This window comes from Bipolaris maydis (assembly GCF_028858645.1).
Source record: "Bipolaris maydis strain C4 unplaced genomic scaffold PSV08scaffold_5, whole genome shotgun sequence".
NCBI classification, from domain to species: Eukaryota; Fungi; Ascomycota; class Dothideomycetes; order Pleosporales; family Pleosporaceae; genus Bipolaris; species Bipolaris maydis.
The window spans coordinates 378235-394317 of NW_027093861.1; the positions used below are offsets into that span (position 1 = coordinate 378235).

The following is a 16083-nucleotide window of genomic DNA, read 5'->3' on the forward strand; positions in this document are numbered from 1 at the left end:
GTTGGGAGTGAGAAGGAAAATTTGGGGGTGGTGCACATGTGGTGGTGTCACGATCTGGGCGTTTGGGTTTGTGTGTGGGCTGCGGGAGAAATCTTTTAACCTTGATTTTTTAAATGGGATTCTGGTGTTATATAAAGAGCGTGGAGAGAGTGTCAAGCGTAGAATAGCACTGATAAATTCATCAGTATCAAAGTCTACATCCTATCACTACACATATTACTTTTCAACTACATTTACCTACAGAAAAGGTTATTGGGCAACACAAACTTCATCAACCATACATACTCAAACTTCACATACTTCATAAACAAAATGAGTTCCACAAACTCCACCCCCTCCTCCTCCATCCCCGCAACCCCAGCCGCCCACTCTCGCCGCGCCTCTCACGACTCAGCCCACGACGCCCACCACTTCGTCACTCTACAGCAACAGCGCGAGAACGAAGAAAAGACACAGCACAAGATCAACCTGGGCATCAAGAAGATGTGGGAGGGCGTCAAGAGACATGCTAGTGAGCACCATCGCAGTGTCAATGCTGCATACATGGCGAGTTATGGGTGTGGAGCCCCGGGGGGTGCAAGGAACTAGCGGCCAGGGGATTTATTTGGATTTTCAGACGCGGGAGAGAGAAAGGATGAAAGAGAAGGGAATCGGAAAAGTTTTTATTTTTTATTTTGAAAAGGATTGGAGTTGGACTTCCGTGCGAGAAAGCGATATACCCTTTTACGAAAACCTTTTTAATGCGCAGAGGAAGAAAAAGAGGAGGACGAGTCAGGAGAGCTGCACGGGATAGAGTTTGAAATCTTTCTTTTCTCTATAATCTGAGATGGAGAGTGGTATGCTTGAGTAGGAAAACGCATGTTTTTCTCAGAGTTGAATGGATTTTATTGTCATCTGAGTTGTGGTGTGTGTGTATGTATGTATTTCATTAGCACAGTATCCAGATCACTGAATACATGAGGGAATAATAGAATCCTTCATCACTCTGTAAGCTATGGAGTAGATCATACAGCTGGTGTACAATTCTGCAGATAATACAACATACACTTCAATCTATATCTTTGTCTTCAAAGTGATAGTTAACCTATGTCGATAAGGATGTACCGAGCAGCTCTGGTTGATAACACGTATTTTGTAATCGGATTAAATTACAGTAGTTACGTAAGCTTTCCTACAGACACACTTGAACAAGGTGCAAGATAGAATAGTCACGGAGACGAGCGGGCAGAAAGGTGATTGAACTGGATCATTTGTCCGCCATACGACGCAGTGATGTGTCTGCTTGCAGCTCTCACTGGCGGGTTGATTTCACTGCCTGTACCTGATTGCAGATGACAAGGCATCTGCTGCCGGTTTGTGGCGGTCAGTCGGCGTTTCCGAATATCAAGTGCAATAACAAAAGCAATTCATATTTAGAAGCCAGTGTGCGCCAAGCTACCCATTTTCTTCTTTAACACATAGTTGTTATCTGAATTCTGACCAAGGCTAAGCGAAGGTATAATGGCGATTTTGTCATTTTCAGCTTGTCATAATGAGAAGTGAATTTTTTGCTATCCGATACTGATAGGTTGAGTATGGCGTGATGTTCTTTTCGAGAAACAATAAACGGATACTTACCCTAGATGCAAGCTAGATATGAACAGACTATAGTAATGATGAGGAATAAGCAATTCCTGCGAGCATTTTGCTCACCGCATTCCAGTATCAGTGTCGAACGGTGTGATCTCAAGTGTTTCTTTTTTGATTGTTTTGCATGGGCGTCATCCCCTTGTCATCCAGATACTTTAACGCACGCAACAAAATCAATATTTTTCGTTTGCTTGTCTGACAGTTCATATGTGTGAGGCTTAGATGCCGGCGGCGACGTTAGACAGGCGGGCCGGAAGGCGGCACGGCTCGTGGGTGAACGGATCGTTCAGAACGCGCAGCACATACATACACCAATACTCGCATTAATATACACCTACTGGCTGCGACAAGGATTTTTCTAATGATTTTTAAGGGCTGATCGGTCAGAGTAACCATGGCACTCTTGGCACTATAGTTGGGCTGATCATCTTCACTGGTATTTTATTTGTGCATTCTTGGAAAGAAAATCCCGTGACAGAGATGTACTATTGACAACTGGAAGCTCCCCCTTCGGTGATTACCACTACAGTTGGTCATTATAACTATTACATACGTTACATATCCCAGGGAATAAATGTTGCCGTGAATAACTCTTCAAAAACGCTACGTCTCCATTTCAGCTTTCAAAGTGGGGTGTGACCAGGGCGAATATTTCGAGGCCGATCAACAAAATTACACCTCAAGGCACTCATGCCGTTGCACGAAAAGAATATTACTTCTTTCAAATGCGGTTAATCTTGATCATTTTTGGACCAAACAAGCAAAACATAAACCTTACCTGATACCGAAAATGCAAGAACCAGTGTACAGTCGAGACATGTAAATTTCTATCAAAGACTTCAAAAACAAAGTCGGTGAAATTATGACCACATATTGCAGTTGAATCTTGTCGGTGGCATCAACCAAACCTTCCCATCTTATTCACAGGCAGCCATCTACAAGCGATAACCCCAACAACTTTTCTACCAAAAACTTTATCCCTGATCCAGATCTTCGTGTCCGCATCATCAACATCAAAAGCAATCGTGTCCTCTATTCAAACCCACGAGATAAGGTGCAACTCGACCATGTCGACATTTCGACTCCTTGCCCTGATCAGTACTAGTACATCAAGCTGGGTAAAGGCAAATACGAGAGCCTGTACACGATTGTGTCCGCCTACACCAATTTGGCTATTTATCTCCTGCATATCGACTCCATACGCGGGCATGGCGTTGCTGGAGCTATACCTGCAATCGACAATGAATCTCAATATTTTGACCTTTTAGGGCAGAATGGCAAACTTCTTCGAGCAGACCAATTTCGCCTTTACAATCCCGGCACAAATGGAGTTGTTTTCTCGCGGACGAGTGAAAAACCCGAGTTTGGGACTGTCTCAAATAAACTTAGGACCTTCGACGACCAATGTTTCACCTTTGAACCAGAAGATATGGAAATGATCAACATTAAGTATGAGCTTGAGAATTGTGTCATGGGGAGTACCCCGCCTACAAGCGTTTTCTCACAGGATACGGTAAACACCACTTCGGTGGTACAAAATCCATCCCTGCAGTTTACGGTAACTACAACACAACAGTCCACTTTTGAAACTGAATCTGGGATAGAGTTAGGTACTTTGACTAAGTTCAGTGCCGGAGTACCTGTTATCGTAGAGACTTCGGTGGAGATGAGCACAAAGCTCCATGAAAACTTGTCATGGGGCACTATGAACAGTCACTCTAAGATTATTCAAACCAATCTGGTAGTGGCCGTCCCTCCACACACGGCTATCAGAGCCACTGCAACTATGACTGAATTTACGAGTAGTTTACCCTTCACGGCGAGATGGAAATCGGTGGACACCGAGAAGACAATCGTTGCCCGGGGGATTTACAAGGGTGTCAACAGCTCGAACTTGAGAACCAACTACTACCCAATCCAGAAACCAAAGGCCCCTTGAGATCATATGCACCATACTTGGGCTGAGATGCTACCCGCCATGTTGATAGGTTTTGGGGTAGTATAGGCTTCACTACGTTTTGCGCTTTAGTCATATACTTGTTTACAATACAACCTCATAGTCTTTCAGAGCAAAGATGTGTCACATGAACCGTGAAAGTAGTGGTTGGACCCCCAAACAAGCTGACAGGTAGACACCACACACCCCCAAGCACAACCAGTCATCAAAAAGCCACATCTCACATCCAGCTGACCCTGACCACCCTCAACAGCGGAAAACCGGAGCTAAATGCCACTAGCGTCGGACTTTACACGCCTTACAGTATACATGTGCATAACGCAAGCCCACCACCATGTCATACCGTAAGCTGAGCATTGTATTTCTTCTGATACCAAGTACAACCATACCCCGCATTTGTACCTCGACGAGCCCCCGCCATACTATTTAACATACCCCTCGCCCCTCTCACAGGACCTTTAAGATCCACAACGAAACAAAACCGCCATGGCAACACGACCCATCCCCTTCATCCTGTGCGGCCGAAACCCCAACATCGCAAAAACAGTACGCGAAGGCGTAACACCAAAATACCACGGTAAGTCACTCTTTTCCCCTCCCTCCTTCTAAAAGAAGCCCGAGCCAAAAAAAAGCAATTCACATTGCTACACCCAGCTCTCAAACCGCAACACTCATATCCACCACATCACGTACATACACATCCCAAACTAACCTCAATTCCCCCTAATTCCCACAGTCCCCCACACCTTCCTCTCCCTCGAAGAAGCAAAAACAAACATACCCCCCCTCCTCTCCCCCACCAGCCCCGATCGGCCCGTGGCAGTCGTGCTCGGCGGCGGCTTCGACGACGCCATGTTTGCGGAGATAAAAGAGGCATGTGATGCAGCACCAGGGGGGAAGGGAGTGGCGTGGCTACGCACGGATATAACGGGTAAGGTGGAGATGCCTGACAGGAATGATGCAGAGGCGTATGGGAAGGCGATGGGGATGAGGTTGAAAGGGGGATTGGAAAAGCTGGGTGTAGGGGAGGAGGAAGGGGTGAAAGGCGGTGTGCATTTTTTCTAAGGGGTTGTGGATTATATTTGGGTGAAGTTTTTTGGTGGTTCTTTTCCTGGGTGTTACAGAAGCGCTGGTAGACCAGTTACGTTACTACGAGTTCACAAATGACTTGAGAAAAAAAATCACTGGGTTATATGTAGAAAAATGAGAGGGTATATTAATCTCTACCACGCTTGATAATCTATCGTGGTTCTTTCGCTTAACTCTCTAAATCATATAACAAACAACCGCCAGTGCGAAAATTATACACAAACGCCTTGCCTACAGCGTCTTCGCCGTCTCCATTCGCTTTACTTTCTACACACTTGGCCCTGTACCCTAACAACAAATCATGTAGTTCCTGGAGATATTTCCGCTCTGCCAGCGGCATCCTCTGGATGAAGTAGCGCCAAGAATCCGGGTCGCTGAGTCGCGTTTCCTTGAGGAGATTCATGACCTCTTCCTTTGATTCAATGGCAGCGATAGGTGCTGATTGAAATTCCGAAAGGAGTTCTGTGGAGCGGGACTGCGCGGCTTCGACAATTGACCACTTGTTCGACTTCTTTGAACGGTGTTGGGCGATGAGGACGTCGACGTTGGCCTTTGCAGTGTTGGACTTGTTGTTGGGAGCTGGTGCCGGGACTTTGGTTTGACGAGCTGCTGTGCCTTCGCGCTCTTCTCGGTCGCGGAGTTCGTTGCGCAGGTAGTTGAGGAGATTGGAACTGTGCATGTCTGTGTCTTCCTTTTTGGCAATGGATTTCACTTTGAGCTCCGGTTTATCTGGCGCGACGCCGTGTTTGATCACAATAATCCAGCTGTGCCTGTCGTCTCGATAGTGGCGGAGTACGTCCTCAATAGAATGCGCATCGATGGCGAGCTCGGCCGTATAGCCATGAGATATGAGCTCTGATACCATTTTGATTCCAGTCGTTCGGAGGATGCTTGGATCAAAACTGGCGACCAAGCAATCGCAGCGGCGAGGCATCCATGAAAGAGATGGAGTGTCATCGTCGGCTTGCTTCTTCAAAAACATTGACTTTTCTGGCTTCTTGATGTATCTAGCCATAGAGTTGACCAATCTGTCCCACCCTAGGTTTACGCCAACTGCGTGATATGCAGGTAGCGGATGCGCATGACTAGAGCCAGTTGGTCGATATTCTTCAATCAGCTTGTCGTATCTTCCGCCTGCAGCAAGCACTTCTCGCTGCTTGGTATCGAATAGGCATTGGAATAGTATACCCCCAGCATAAAACCTCTCGTTGAAGCTACTGAGGACATTGATATAGACCTTACGCTTCACATTCCAGTGTTTCATGTAGTTGATTACGGAGGAAAGATGTCGGAATATCGAATGTGTTCGTTCGAGGTATTTTGTTCCCTCGAAAAGTCGCTGCAACTTCGCAAAGGCTTTTTCGGGTGTGTCGCGCCAATCAAATCTTGCCAGGTCGTCCAGCGACGTTGATGCAATACCGATGTCGGAAGAGCGCAACTCATTGCGGATAGAGTGCCAGTTGTTCTTCAGTATATTGAGCTTGCTGAGAACAGCCTTGACTGCTGTGCGTTTGGGAGCAGGAATCCTGCAGAACTCCATAACAATTTCTAGGAGATCAGCATGATTAAGGTGAAAACACATTTGTGTAGATCGGAACGAAGGAAACTCGTCAATGATTTCATCGACAACCTTCAGAACCTCTGATTCCTTGAGAGCAAGATCAATCGCGTCATATGAGACAATGTCAAAGTCTGCCTCACCGTTGCTACGCGGAGCACTTCCAGTGTAGTTTTCACGGTAAACCTGACCGATTGTAAATGTCTTCTCCAGGAAGCCACCTCCCCGACCGATACTGCGAGCATACGGCAATGTGAGATCGTAAGGAAGCTGAACAAGGGTCCCAGAAGGATCGAAGAGCTTCACAACACTGCTGTTCGCATAGTGATCAGACCATGGCAACAGAACTTGGCGTTGGATCTCCACCGCGCCATGGCCTCGAAAGATCATAGCTAATCTATCCTTGACGAGATTCTGTAGAAGCACCTCATTCGCCTTGATTGTCTGGTTAGCTGTGCCGAGGTCCCAGGCATAATCTCTTGCTTGTGTGTCAGGTTTGTGCGAGAAGAGGGCAGCCATCATCTTCGCATAGTGAGGCGAGTTGCGATCGGAAAGAGCCTTGATGGCTTCCTTAACAGCCTCATCTTCCATCTGAGCCGGTACTTTACCACTCCTCAAGAGCTCAGTACAGCTGGGTCTTTCCGACGGTCGGTGGCTGATAAGAGACTTGATTATGCTTCCTTGGAGTGCTTTCTCAGGAGCCTCGAACTCTGGGGGAAGTTCATGTTTTCGTTCGCGTAATGAACGAATGACCTTGTCTCTCTCCATAGCCGTCCTAAGAGGAAAACACATCTCAAAGAAGATGATGCCCATGGAGTACATGTCCACCTTGTTGTTGTAGTCGCCAGTAACACTGGAGCTTAGCTCCGGGGCTACGTAAAGCGCTGTGCCCACACTTCGTGTCATGTCACCGCCATTATGGCTATCGCCGGAGGATTTTGCGTCTGGTCTCTGGTATTGTCCGCTGGTGGCCAATCCAAAATCGCCGATTTTGGGGATTTTAGCCAAGTCAATAAAGACATTGTCCGGTTTGAGATCCCTATGGATGATGCCATGTCCGTGTATGTGAGCAAGGCCTTCGAGAATCTGCCTAAACAGCCTCCAGTATTCTTCTGGGTCGTCGTACAATCCTCCACGAATGAGATCACGAAGCGTCCGCTTCTCACAGAATTCCATCTGGATGTAGAGAATTGATCTTGATTTTGAAAGGTTGGAGTCGGATAGTGTGCGTCTTTTAATTCCCGGTGGACTGTGGCCGATGCTAGCGGAACCCTCGTCCTCTATGGTGAGTTAGTACAGTACTAGGGGAAAAGTGCCAGAAATCTTATACTGACCTGAGTCTGATCCGAAGATGACAGCACCGACATCTTCATCCGACTCTGCATCAGATCCAAATTCAATCTTGGGATAACCGCTGGAGCTGATGAAATCTAACCCGCCACCGCTCTTTCCATGAATTCCGCCATCAGTCGTGGTCGTGGTCGTGGTTGGGGAAACGTCTGAACCCCAATCAGAATCGTCGCCATCTGATGATCCAGAGTAGTCGTCGTCATAGTCCGCTTCAGCTTCAGGCCACGCTGTGTAATAACGCACTACGCAACTGTGATTGAGCCGAGATAGAAGCATGACCTCGGAGAGAACCTCGCTTAATGCAGCAGCGGATTTTTGCTTGATCTTCTTGATGGCGTAAGTGCGGCCATCAACCTTGTTACGTGCTTTCACAACCTCGCCATATCCACCTTTCCCGAGCCGGCCTTGCTCTACCCAGTCATTGGAATATCGCGAGTATGTTGGAACCATCCCAGAGGAAGACTCACGCCGTAGCCTGTATCGACCCAGTGAGGTTGACGAATTCCTAGATCTTACTGGAGTGCGTGGTCGGTCATAGACATCGACGTCGTCGCGAAGAAACTCGGAGGGGATGAGGTCAAAAGCAGAGTGTCGTTTCTTGGGATCCGGCTTGAAGAATTTGCGTAGTATCTCCTGCAATGACTCGGAGCAACCAAGGATATCGGACAGGTCCTTTGGAGAATTGTATTTCTCTGGTACGTCGAGGCCAAATAGCATTTGGAGGAACACAACTCCCATATCCCATACATCTGTCTTACGAGTGTGTTGCAAATCCTGGGACAACTCGGGAGCTATCCAGTAGAATGTCCGTGGGGGCTTTGTCGTCCGTCTGTCCTTGGAGAAGCTTTGTAAACGATACAAAGAGTCTTGAAAGCTGGCATCAGTCAGGTGTACGCTCATTCCGCCACCTGAAGACCTCTTGAGCAGGATGTTGTTGGGGTGAAGGCGTTTGTGCACTACGCCATTTCGATGGTAAAAGTCCAGTGCTTCCAATATCTCGATGGTCCAGGAACGGACTCTTGCGACTTGGAGCGGCCCATCATCAGCGAGTCTCTCGCCCAGAGAACCTCTATCGGCATGTTCCATCAGAATGCTGATTTCCCACCCAGCGTCTGGCATGTTCTCCACTTTGAAGTCCAGCACTGTCAGTATAGCAGATTGTCGCAACCGCTTAATCTCCTCCATCTCGTCCTCAAATGCCATGATAGCCTTCTTCAGCCCAGGGTCAGCAGCAGCGTTTCCACCGCCGACTCGAGCACGCTTCAATACTAGCGTGAGTGCTACGGGAGTACCCATAGGCTTGACCAATAGTTGTTCGGTAAGGGGCCCAGAACGGAAAGGGAGCGGATTCTCAACTGCGGTGCACTGAATTGTAGTATCCTCGTGCTGGATGGAGGTGGTTCTGTCAAACGAAATGTAGTTGGCGCCGTCTCCGTTGGGAAAGTCTGGCGGTGGGGTCATAACTGAGGCGCGGTTCTTCTTGCGCTTCGCCATCAGATCCTTCCTTCGCATCTCATCACCAACCATTTGCTGCAGAAGCCGTTCCTCTTGCGCTTTCTCCTCGTCCCTCTTCCTCTGTTGCTCAGCCTCATGCTGTCGCAACTGCTCGGCCGCAGCCGCTTCTTGCATGGCTCGTTCAGCATCCAGGTTTTCGTAAGCTCCATCGGTTTGACGGACTGTAATCTCATCCTCAAGTATCTCTTGGATGGCGGTCGCTATGTCGTACATCATAACTTCTCCAACCAGCTCCTGAGGCCGGCGTTTCAGTAGGCCATAGAGCTTATCCCAAGTAGATTTTCGCAAGCTGCTGCAATCTTCCAAAGTCAATTCGGGTAGCGATCTAGGGTAAGTAGCTGTAATCTTGGCACAGAGGGTAACGAATATGTTTTCATCTGAAATGGATGTGAGTTTCACACGCAATACGCGATCAGTAGTTTTCTGTCTTTAAGTTAGAGGATGAACCGACAAGGGGCCAAGTCACATGGTCCTTAAATGGGGGGTTGGGAACGTACACTCCATGCACCCTTGGCTTCTGATTCTTCATAATCGTCCATAAAAACGGCCTTTAGGACTTCGCGCTCATCCTCCTGGGCCTTTTCATAGGTCTCGGAGGGCTGCAAGGCGAGCGGACGTGGCATGTCCCCAACGGGACCCGCAGACCGCGTGTCATCGGTGAACTGGGGTGTGGATGCATGGTGTGCTTGTTTCTTGTTCTTTGGTGTTTGAGGCGGTGCCATAGTGGGCTACTGGTGGATGATTGAATGGGCCGTCATACATGTGGTATTGACGGATACGGACAGACTAGCAGCCATGGCTGCTGCCCTTCACATTGCAGACATTCCGAGTGGTTGATACGGCAGCGAAAGGGGATGGGTTATGACGGAATGTTGAAAGTTTGCGGCCAGCGCATGCGCAGGTATGAAGTAGCGGTCGGTGGGGGCGATATGTTGGCGAGCCCCGCCATCCTGGGACCGTTCCGCGTCATCCCTGCAGGCACACCTTCAGCCGCCAGACGCGACTTCCCCGTGCCTCGACTATGGCAGGAGCCCCAACCAACAGCATCGCGACCTGAATTTTCACGAGAATGAACATCGAAATGGTTGCATATCGTCTTCGAATGTGTTAATTCCTGTTTCCATCATCTGCGACTTGTATTGCGTTAGGTCTCTTGACTGGTAGCCTTCAAAGCCCTTGTTTTCAGCGAGTAAACAAGCCGCCAAACAAACCCCATCCTTGTTTGCAGCCAGGACCACCACCCTCACCACCACTACTGCTCCTCACCTCCTCCCCCATACCCTAGCCCCGACACCGCACTCAAACAGTCACGCCGCCATGTTTTCGTGGATTACTGGTCCACGTATTACTAACGTGATAGAGGACCTGCAACCTGGTTCGTCACATTGTCGTGCGCGCCAGCCGAAATCTGCTAACAATAAAAGAAAACAACTACGAGTCCACCTTCATTGAGCCACCAGAGACACCAGCCCATCAATTTGCTGTCAAGGCTTTCAAGCACGCCATATTCGGGACCCCCGCGCCCGAGGACGCCGATGATGTATCAAAGAAAATAGAAAGAAAGGCAAAGATAGACGCAGCAAACGCCAAAGCCTTCGTGCTTCCAGCGCCCAAGGAGAATGGCCCGCCCATATCGCCATCGAAACAGCCGGGTGGCATCCTCATGACACCTGGCACCGCCAGCAAGGGGCGCAAGCAAGTGTCATTTGGCTCGCAAGTGGTAGACAACGAGGGCAAGCGCGGCAACATTGGTAGGAGCGGAATACCCAACGACTGCCCAGGCAAGTTTCCGAGCCCTTGGACTCCTGGCACGCAGTTGAAGCTCGACCCCGAGAGCGAAACACGGCCGCGCACTCGCCTTACCGAAGCCCTCCTGGACGCACGCACGACCACCCAGCCAAAATCAGGCCAAAAGCCCAAAGCGCGAGACGACAGCGACATTACAATTGATCTAGGAGCCCCACGCTCTGAGTCGGGAAAATACTGGAAGGAGCAGTACGAGAGCTATGCGGACAAGAGTGAGAAGGAGATGAAAAAGGTCATTGCGAAGCAACAACTTGCAAAGAAGTTTGCCATGAAGAAAGATAGTGAAGTAACCGAACTAGTGGCCAAACTGGAACAGGAGCGCAAGCGGTATAAGCAGCGTGAGATGGAACTGGAGCAGCAGAACAAGGATCTCCAGGAGCGCCTTCGTAAGGCCATGTCGGAAAACATGTCATCAAGCATCGAGATTGCATCCCTCAAGTCGCGATTGATGGTCCTGGAAGGCTCGAGCACTGCACCTTCGTGCGGGCTCCCGCCGAATAAAACGCCCTTTGAAATCTACGAAGATGGAGCCAAAGAGGTTTCACGCCCTCCTTTGCGTGGATTGGACCTGGATAACTCATTCGCCCCATCCAACAGCATGGCATCTTCTACCAAGGAGAACACATCGCCGATGTCTCGTCGTGTCCGCCGCGGTACTATTCCTGATACACTGAATCGACCAATCGTCCCTTCTAGATTCAGCACTGCAGAAGGAGAAACCTCCGCACTAGAAAAGTCGCCCCGTCGTTTTGAGGTTACCCTGGAAAAGGCGCTTGCATCCACTCAGCAGGAAAAACCACCAAAGTCACCTCTGAAGATTCATAGATCTGAGCCGACGAAAGAGAGCTATACACCCAAATCAATGGCCGCAATCCAACCATCTAGTCCACTACCAATGCCATCACCGCCCAGCGATGACCTGTGGCTAGATATGCACAACGACAGCTCAATAGGGCAAATGGACAAGATGGCTATGCCTATTTCTACAGGCCAACCGTACACAAGGCCCGAATGGAATCCCCCACCAAAGACAAACCGGGTATCGAAATCGGTCTCAAACGACAGGAAAACAGAAAAACTACAATCTCAAGAAAAGTCCTTCGTGTCAGAGAGGAATGAGCAAAAAGCGGAACCCCAAAGGCGAAGAGACCGTGCGACCCAAGAGGCTACCCACATTTCAGAGCTCGAAGCAACGTCATCACAACCCAAAAAGGAAGCCAAACACAACTACAACACATCAAAAGATGGGGCATTGAGGAGTACTGACAGCAGTTCTCGCCAACCCCGTACTGACCCCAAAATCGATGATAGCAAGGTCACGACACGTCATACAGAAGGATCCACAAATGTCAAGAACGACCGAAACCAAGTCCGTGATCGGGATCCGAGGAAAAGGTTAGAGGAGAGGAGGAAACTGAGGAAGCAAGCTGCTACGAAGTGTTGATACTTACCTTTAATTGTGGAGTTGGAGTTGGGGGCGCATGTCTCACTATGCTTTGGCCTGTCTTTCTGTTGTGTTTTGGCGGCAAGCACTTTGTCAATTGGAGTCACCTTTTACATCAGGGGTATTTTATTTGGAGAATAAACGATACCTTTGCCTGCTTTTTGCTTACAAAATCCATTTTACATTCATTCCTTCCATGTTCCATACATGCATTGCTATACGCTCATCTATCATCTAACTGGGTATCATGCCCCAAACGCCTCAAAAGAAATGCTAACAACACCGTCCTATATACACTCCAACAGCATCATCATCATCATCTACTTCTTCCCTGCCGCAATATCCTCCAACGCCTTAAAAACCGACACAGCGCTCTTCTCCACCTGATCCCTCTGAAATGCCGTCATCTTTCCCAGCACATACTTACTCACAACGTTCGGATCCCTACTCTCGGGCCTCCCAATCCCAACCCCCACCCTCCACCACTTCACCCCACCAAGCTGCTGCTGACAACTCTTGATCCCATTATGTCCCTTTGCGCTCGCCGCCCCATCCCTAATCGTAACCTTACCAAGCGCAGACTCCAACTCATCATGCACAACCACCAATCGCCCCTGCAGTGCGTTGTCCCCAGCCGTCCGACGTATCTCGCGCAACCACTCGTTGTACGCGCGTTTGACGCCGTTGCCGCTCACGTTCATGAGGCTGGCAGATTGCCAGAAGGTCCAGTCTTCGTAGATGTCGCGGTCGCTGGGGACGCGGCGGAATCCTGTGAGGCCGAAGGCGAGGTGCGTGGCTGGCGGCCGCGAAACGAGGCCTGAGAGGCCTTTTTGAAAGGGCGTGTAGTTTTTGGCGTGAGAGAGGTGGGAGGTTACAATGTGACCGGCAGAATGTAGGGTGTTGGCGAAGGAGGGGCCCGGGTTGCCGATTGAGGCGACGAGGAGGGGGTAGGCGGCTTGGGCGGCAGGCTTCGCCATTAGGGACTGTGGAAGGGTTGGGAGATGGTGGGTGTGCTTCGGTGGGCTATGAGAGGTTTGTTGAGCGGTGGATTCGACGTCGGTGTCGGTGGGAGTGGGTAATGCAGAGTCGTGTCGTTTTCTCCTTTCTTTGCGCTTTTCTTTGCGACTTTGAGATGGTGGTTGTAGTGGAGGAAATATGGGGTCAGGCCCGAGGTTGGCTATGTGTGGTATTTGAGTCTGATCAATATCGAGACTGGAAATAGCAGCAGCGAGGTCAATTGCCCGTTTTCTCTTCTTTTTTTCGTTCTTTTCTCTGCGGATTTGTTTGCGTGTCTTTTGTGTCTCGAATTCGCTACAAGTATCGCTGTCGCTATTGCTGTCTTCCTGCGCTAGAATTTCGGTGTTTTTGGCTTCAGCTTGCAGATCGGTGGCAGGGATTAACGGCATTGCTGTAGGGCTGGCCACGTGCGCACGTGTGCACGCGTCTGGCATTTCACCGGAAAGGAGGGAAAATGGCAAGAGAGCGGTAAATGCTACACTACTGTAGCGAGCGAACCCATTGTACTTAAAAGGTACACTATCAAAAGGTTCCCTGGTTTGTCATGGCCAGCACTGTGAAGCACATTGCCCACAGCCACATTTTGGAGTCATAGTGAGTTGATTGGTAAGGGCGCAAAGCTGACAGCCTTGCGGCAAACCGCCCTTTTCGCAGCTAAATCTCTAATCTGACATCATTAGTGATTTACGAGCAATGCTTTCACAAATTTCATCGGTGAAACACTGACTTTGGACGAGAATCGGACGGAGCAGATCGCGGATCTCTTGGCGCACATCATCGTTCAGGAACAAGGGTCCGGAACGGTCATCTTACGTTCCTACACGACCGCGAGTCGCCACTCGCGTGCGCATGATTCCTCTTCTTAGAGTCACCACCTGGAGGACTACTTCCGAATAGTTGTATTTCACCATACTGGCATTTTGCCCATTTGAAACCACATCATGTCCGGACGTCAGGCAACGCCACCGCGAGCGACTCGCTCAGCGGGTAAACTTCCACCGAACCCTCCTACTCCAGAGCAGATCAGACGCATGGAAGAGGCTAGACTAAAGGCAAAGGCTGCTGCGCAACAAGCACAATCATCATCGGCGCCCAAAACAGGCGAGAAGCGCGCATACTCGTCCATCACAGTCTCACAGACTCCATCCACAGTTCGAAATGCCGCCGCCGCATCACCGCAGAAGCGCGATCAGAATGGCTTCATACAGCCTCCGTCGAACGATTACATTCAGCCCGCAAAGAAATATGCTAGGTCAGACTTCATCGAGTATGACTTTAGTAAGATGACGGATACAAAGGGTGGTTTCTTGAGCACGGAGGACGATCCACATAACAAGGCTATGTGGAAAGGGCAGCCAAAGGAGGAGCAGAAACCTGAAGGCATGACAATAACAGAATGGGAAAGGGAGCGTATAAGGCGAAAGCTACGCGCAAACAGAGCGGGACCATACGAACCCGGCATCTCCATCTTGAACACCGTCAATGGCAAAGAAGAAGAAGACGAAGAAGCCGCCTTACTCGAAGCTGCCGAAAACGCCGAAATCGAAAGCGGCACCTTTAAAGGCAAATATGGCGACGGTAAACGCGACGTCAAAGGCAAATGTCGCGAATGCTCTAGCCTAGAAATCGACTGGAAATGGCAAGACACCTTCTTCATCTCCGTCTGCAACGCCTGCAAAGAAAAGTTCCCCGACAAATACTCCTTACTCACCAAAACCGAAGCCCGCGACGACTATCTCCTCACCGACCCAGAACTCAAAGACGAAGACCTCCTCCCCCACCTCGAACGTCCAAACCCCCACAAACAATTCTTCCACCCCATGCAACTATTCCTCCGCCTCCAAGTCGAAGCTTACGCCTTCAGCCCTGCCAAATGGGGCTCACCCGAGGCCCTCGACGCCGAATACGCAAAGCGCCAAGTCATCAGTAAAGAGCGCAAGCAGAAGAAGTTTCAAAACAAGCTGGAGGATCTCAAGAAGAGGACGCGGGTTGAGGCGTATAAGCGCGCGAGGCTGGCGGGGGATAGCGACGGAGTGCAGTTTGGACAGAGGATCAAGGGCAGATACGATCGCCATGAACACGAGTGGGGGCGAAGTGTTCTCGATCCCGAGACTGGCATGACCAAGAAGAGGTGCGAGGAGTGTGGCATGGAGGTTGAGGAGTTGGAGTTTTAGACTGAGAGAAAAGGCGGAGATATGTCATGTTGTTTTGCTGATACCCCCTCTTGTTAGATATGTGATTGTTGAAAAACGATTCTATGTTAAGTCTTGTTGCGTTTGATGATGCTAGGTTGGCTTTTTGACCCCACATGAATGTACCGGCCCCACTTATTCTTGATATGCCACGTTTACAGCATACGACCGTATGTGTCTGGTTCTCATTCCATGTCATCACCGGATCTGGCTTCTTCCATTTGCTCACAATTACTGTGTGGATATATTGTTGATAATTCAGCAATTAGTCATCAACAACGGGCCGGTAACTCAGTGGTAGAGTGTAGGACTGCAGTTCTCCCAAAAACCGTCTTCCCGAAGTCACCGGTTCGACTCCGGTTCGGCCCTTGTTTTTTGTTTTTTTTCTCTATTTGCTCTATCAAGTGACCGGTCTGCTTGATTCAGTACAAGACAAGTTGTTGCACAAACATCAAGGCAACTTAGTCGGGCGATTTTTTGTCACTATGATTCTCTCAAAAGTAGTAGTACCGCCCATGAAGCACCA

The 16083-nt window shown here is 49.4% G+C and overlaps 6 protein-coding genes and 1 non-coding gene across 7 annotated transcripts; 5 read left to right on the forward strand and 2 right to left on the reverse strand.

Moving 5' to 3' along the window:
* Positions 1-164: 164 nt before the first annotated feature.
* On the forward strand, positions 165-3568 carry PSV08DRAFT_360982 (uncharacterized protein; the record flags this gene model as incomplete). The annotated part of the gene is made up of 3 exons (XM_066093005.1): positions 165-557; positions 2557-2683; positions 2735-3568. Exons 1-3 carry the CDS (start codon positions 313-315, stop codon positions 3566-3568), a joined length of 1206 nt encoding a protein of 401 aa, XP_065949290.1. The 5' UTR covers positions 165-312.
* Positions 3569-4072: 504 nt separating this feature from the next.
* On the forward strand, positions 4073-4651 carry PSV08DRAFT_246019 (uncharacterized protein; the record flags this gene model as incomplete). Its single annotated transcript, XM_014220947.1, has 2 exons — positions 4073-4163; positions 4323-4651. 2 exons carry the CDS (start codon positions 4073-4075, stop codon positions 4649-4651), a joined length of 420 nt encoding a protein of 139 aa, XP_014076422.1.
* On the reverse strand, positions 4495-9820 carry PSV08DRAFT_408769 (anticodon binding domain of tRNAs-domain-containing protein; the record flags this gene model as incomplete). The annotated part of the gene is made up of 3 exons (XM_014220948.1): positions 4495-7513; positions 7568-9521; positions 9596-9820. 3 exons carry the CDS (start codon positions 9818-9820, stop codon positions 4845-4847), a joined length of 4848 nt encoding a protein of 1615 aa, XP_014076423.1. The 3' UTR covers positions 4495-4844.
* A 555-nt stretch (positions 9821-10375) lies between these two features.
* Positions 10376-12348, forward strand: PSV08DRAFT_220251 (spindle pole body formation-associated protein-domain-containing protein; the record flags this gene model as incomplete). Its single annotated transcript, XM_014220949.1, has 2 exons — positions 10376-10473; positions 10523-12348. The coding sequence occupies exons 1-2, from the start codon at positions 10416-10418 to the stop codon at positions 12346-12348; spliced, it is 1884 nt and encodes a 627-aa protein (XP_014076424.1). The 5' UTR covers positions 10376-10415.
* A 169-nt stretch (positions 12349-12517) lies between these two features.
* PSV08DRAFT_360986 (peptidyl-tRNA hydrolase-domain-containing protein) lies at positions 12518-13883 on the reverse strand. The gene has a single exon (XM_014220950.1). It carries the CDS (start codon positions 13797-13799, stop codon positions 12669-12671), a length of 1131 nt encoding a protein of 376 aa, XP_014076425.1. The 5' UTR covers positions 13800-13883; the 3' UTR covers positions 12518-12668.
* Positions 13884-13909: 26 nt separating this feature from the next.
* PSV08DRAFT_408772 (XPA protein C-terminus-domain-containing protein) lies at positions 13910-15629 on the forward strand (the record flags this gene model as incomplete). Its single annotated transcript, XM_014220951.2, has 2 exons — positions 13910-13921; positions 14322-15629. 2 exons carry the CDS (start codon positions 13910-13912, stop codon positions 15537-15539), a joined length of 1230 nt encoding a protein of 409 aa, XP_014076426.2. The 3' UTR covers positions 15540-15629.
* A 208-nt stretch (positions 15630-15837) lies between these two features.
* On the forward strand, positions 15838-15926 carry PSV08DRAFT_t16. Its single transcript has one exon. It is a non-coding gene; the product is annotated as a tRNA-Cys (tRNA).
* Positions 15927-16083: the final 157 nt, after the last annotated feature.

What these genes read in the sequence shown, in the direction of transcription:
- PSV08DRAFT_360986 (XM_014220950.1), bottom strand. Translation starts at nt 13,799, where the DNA reads ATGCCAGACGCGTGCACACGTGCGCACGTGGCCAGCCCTACAGCAATG.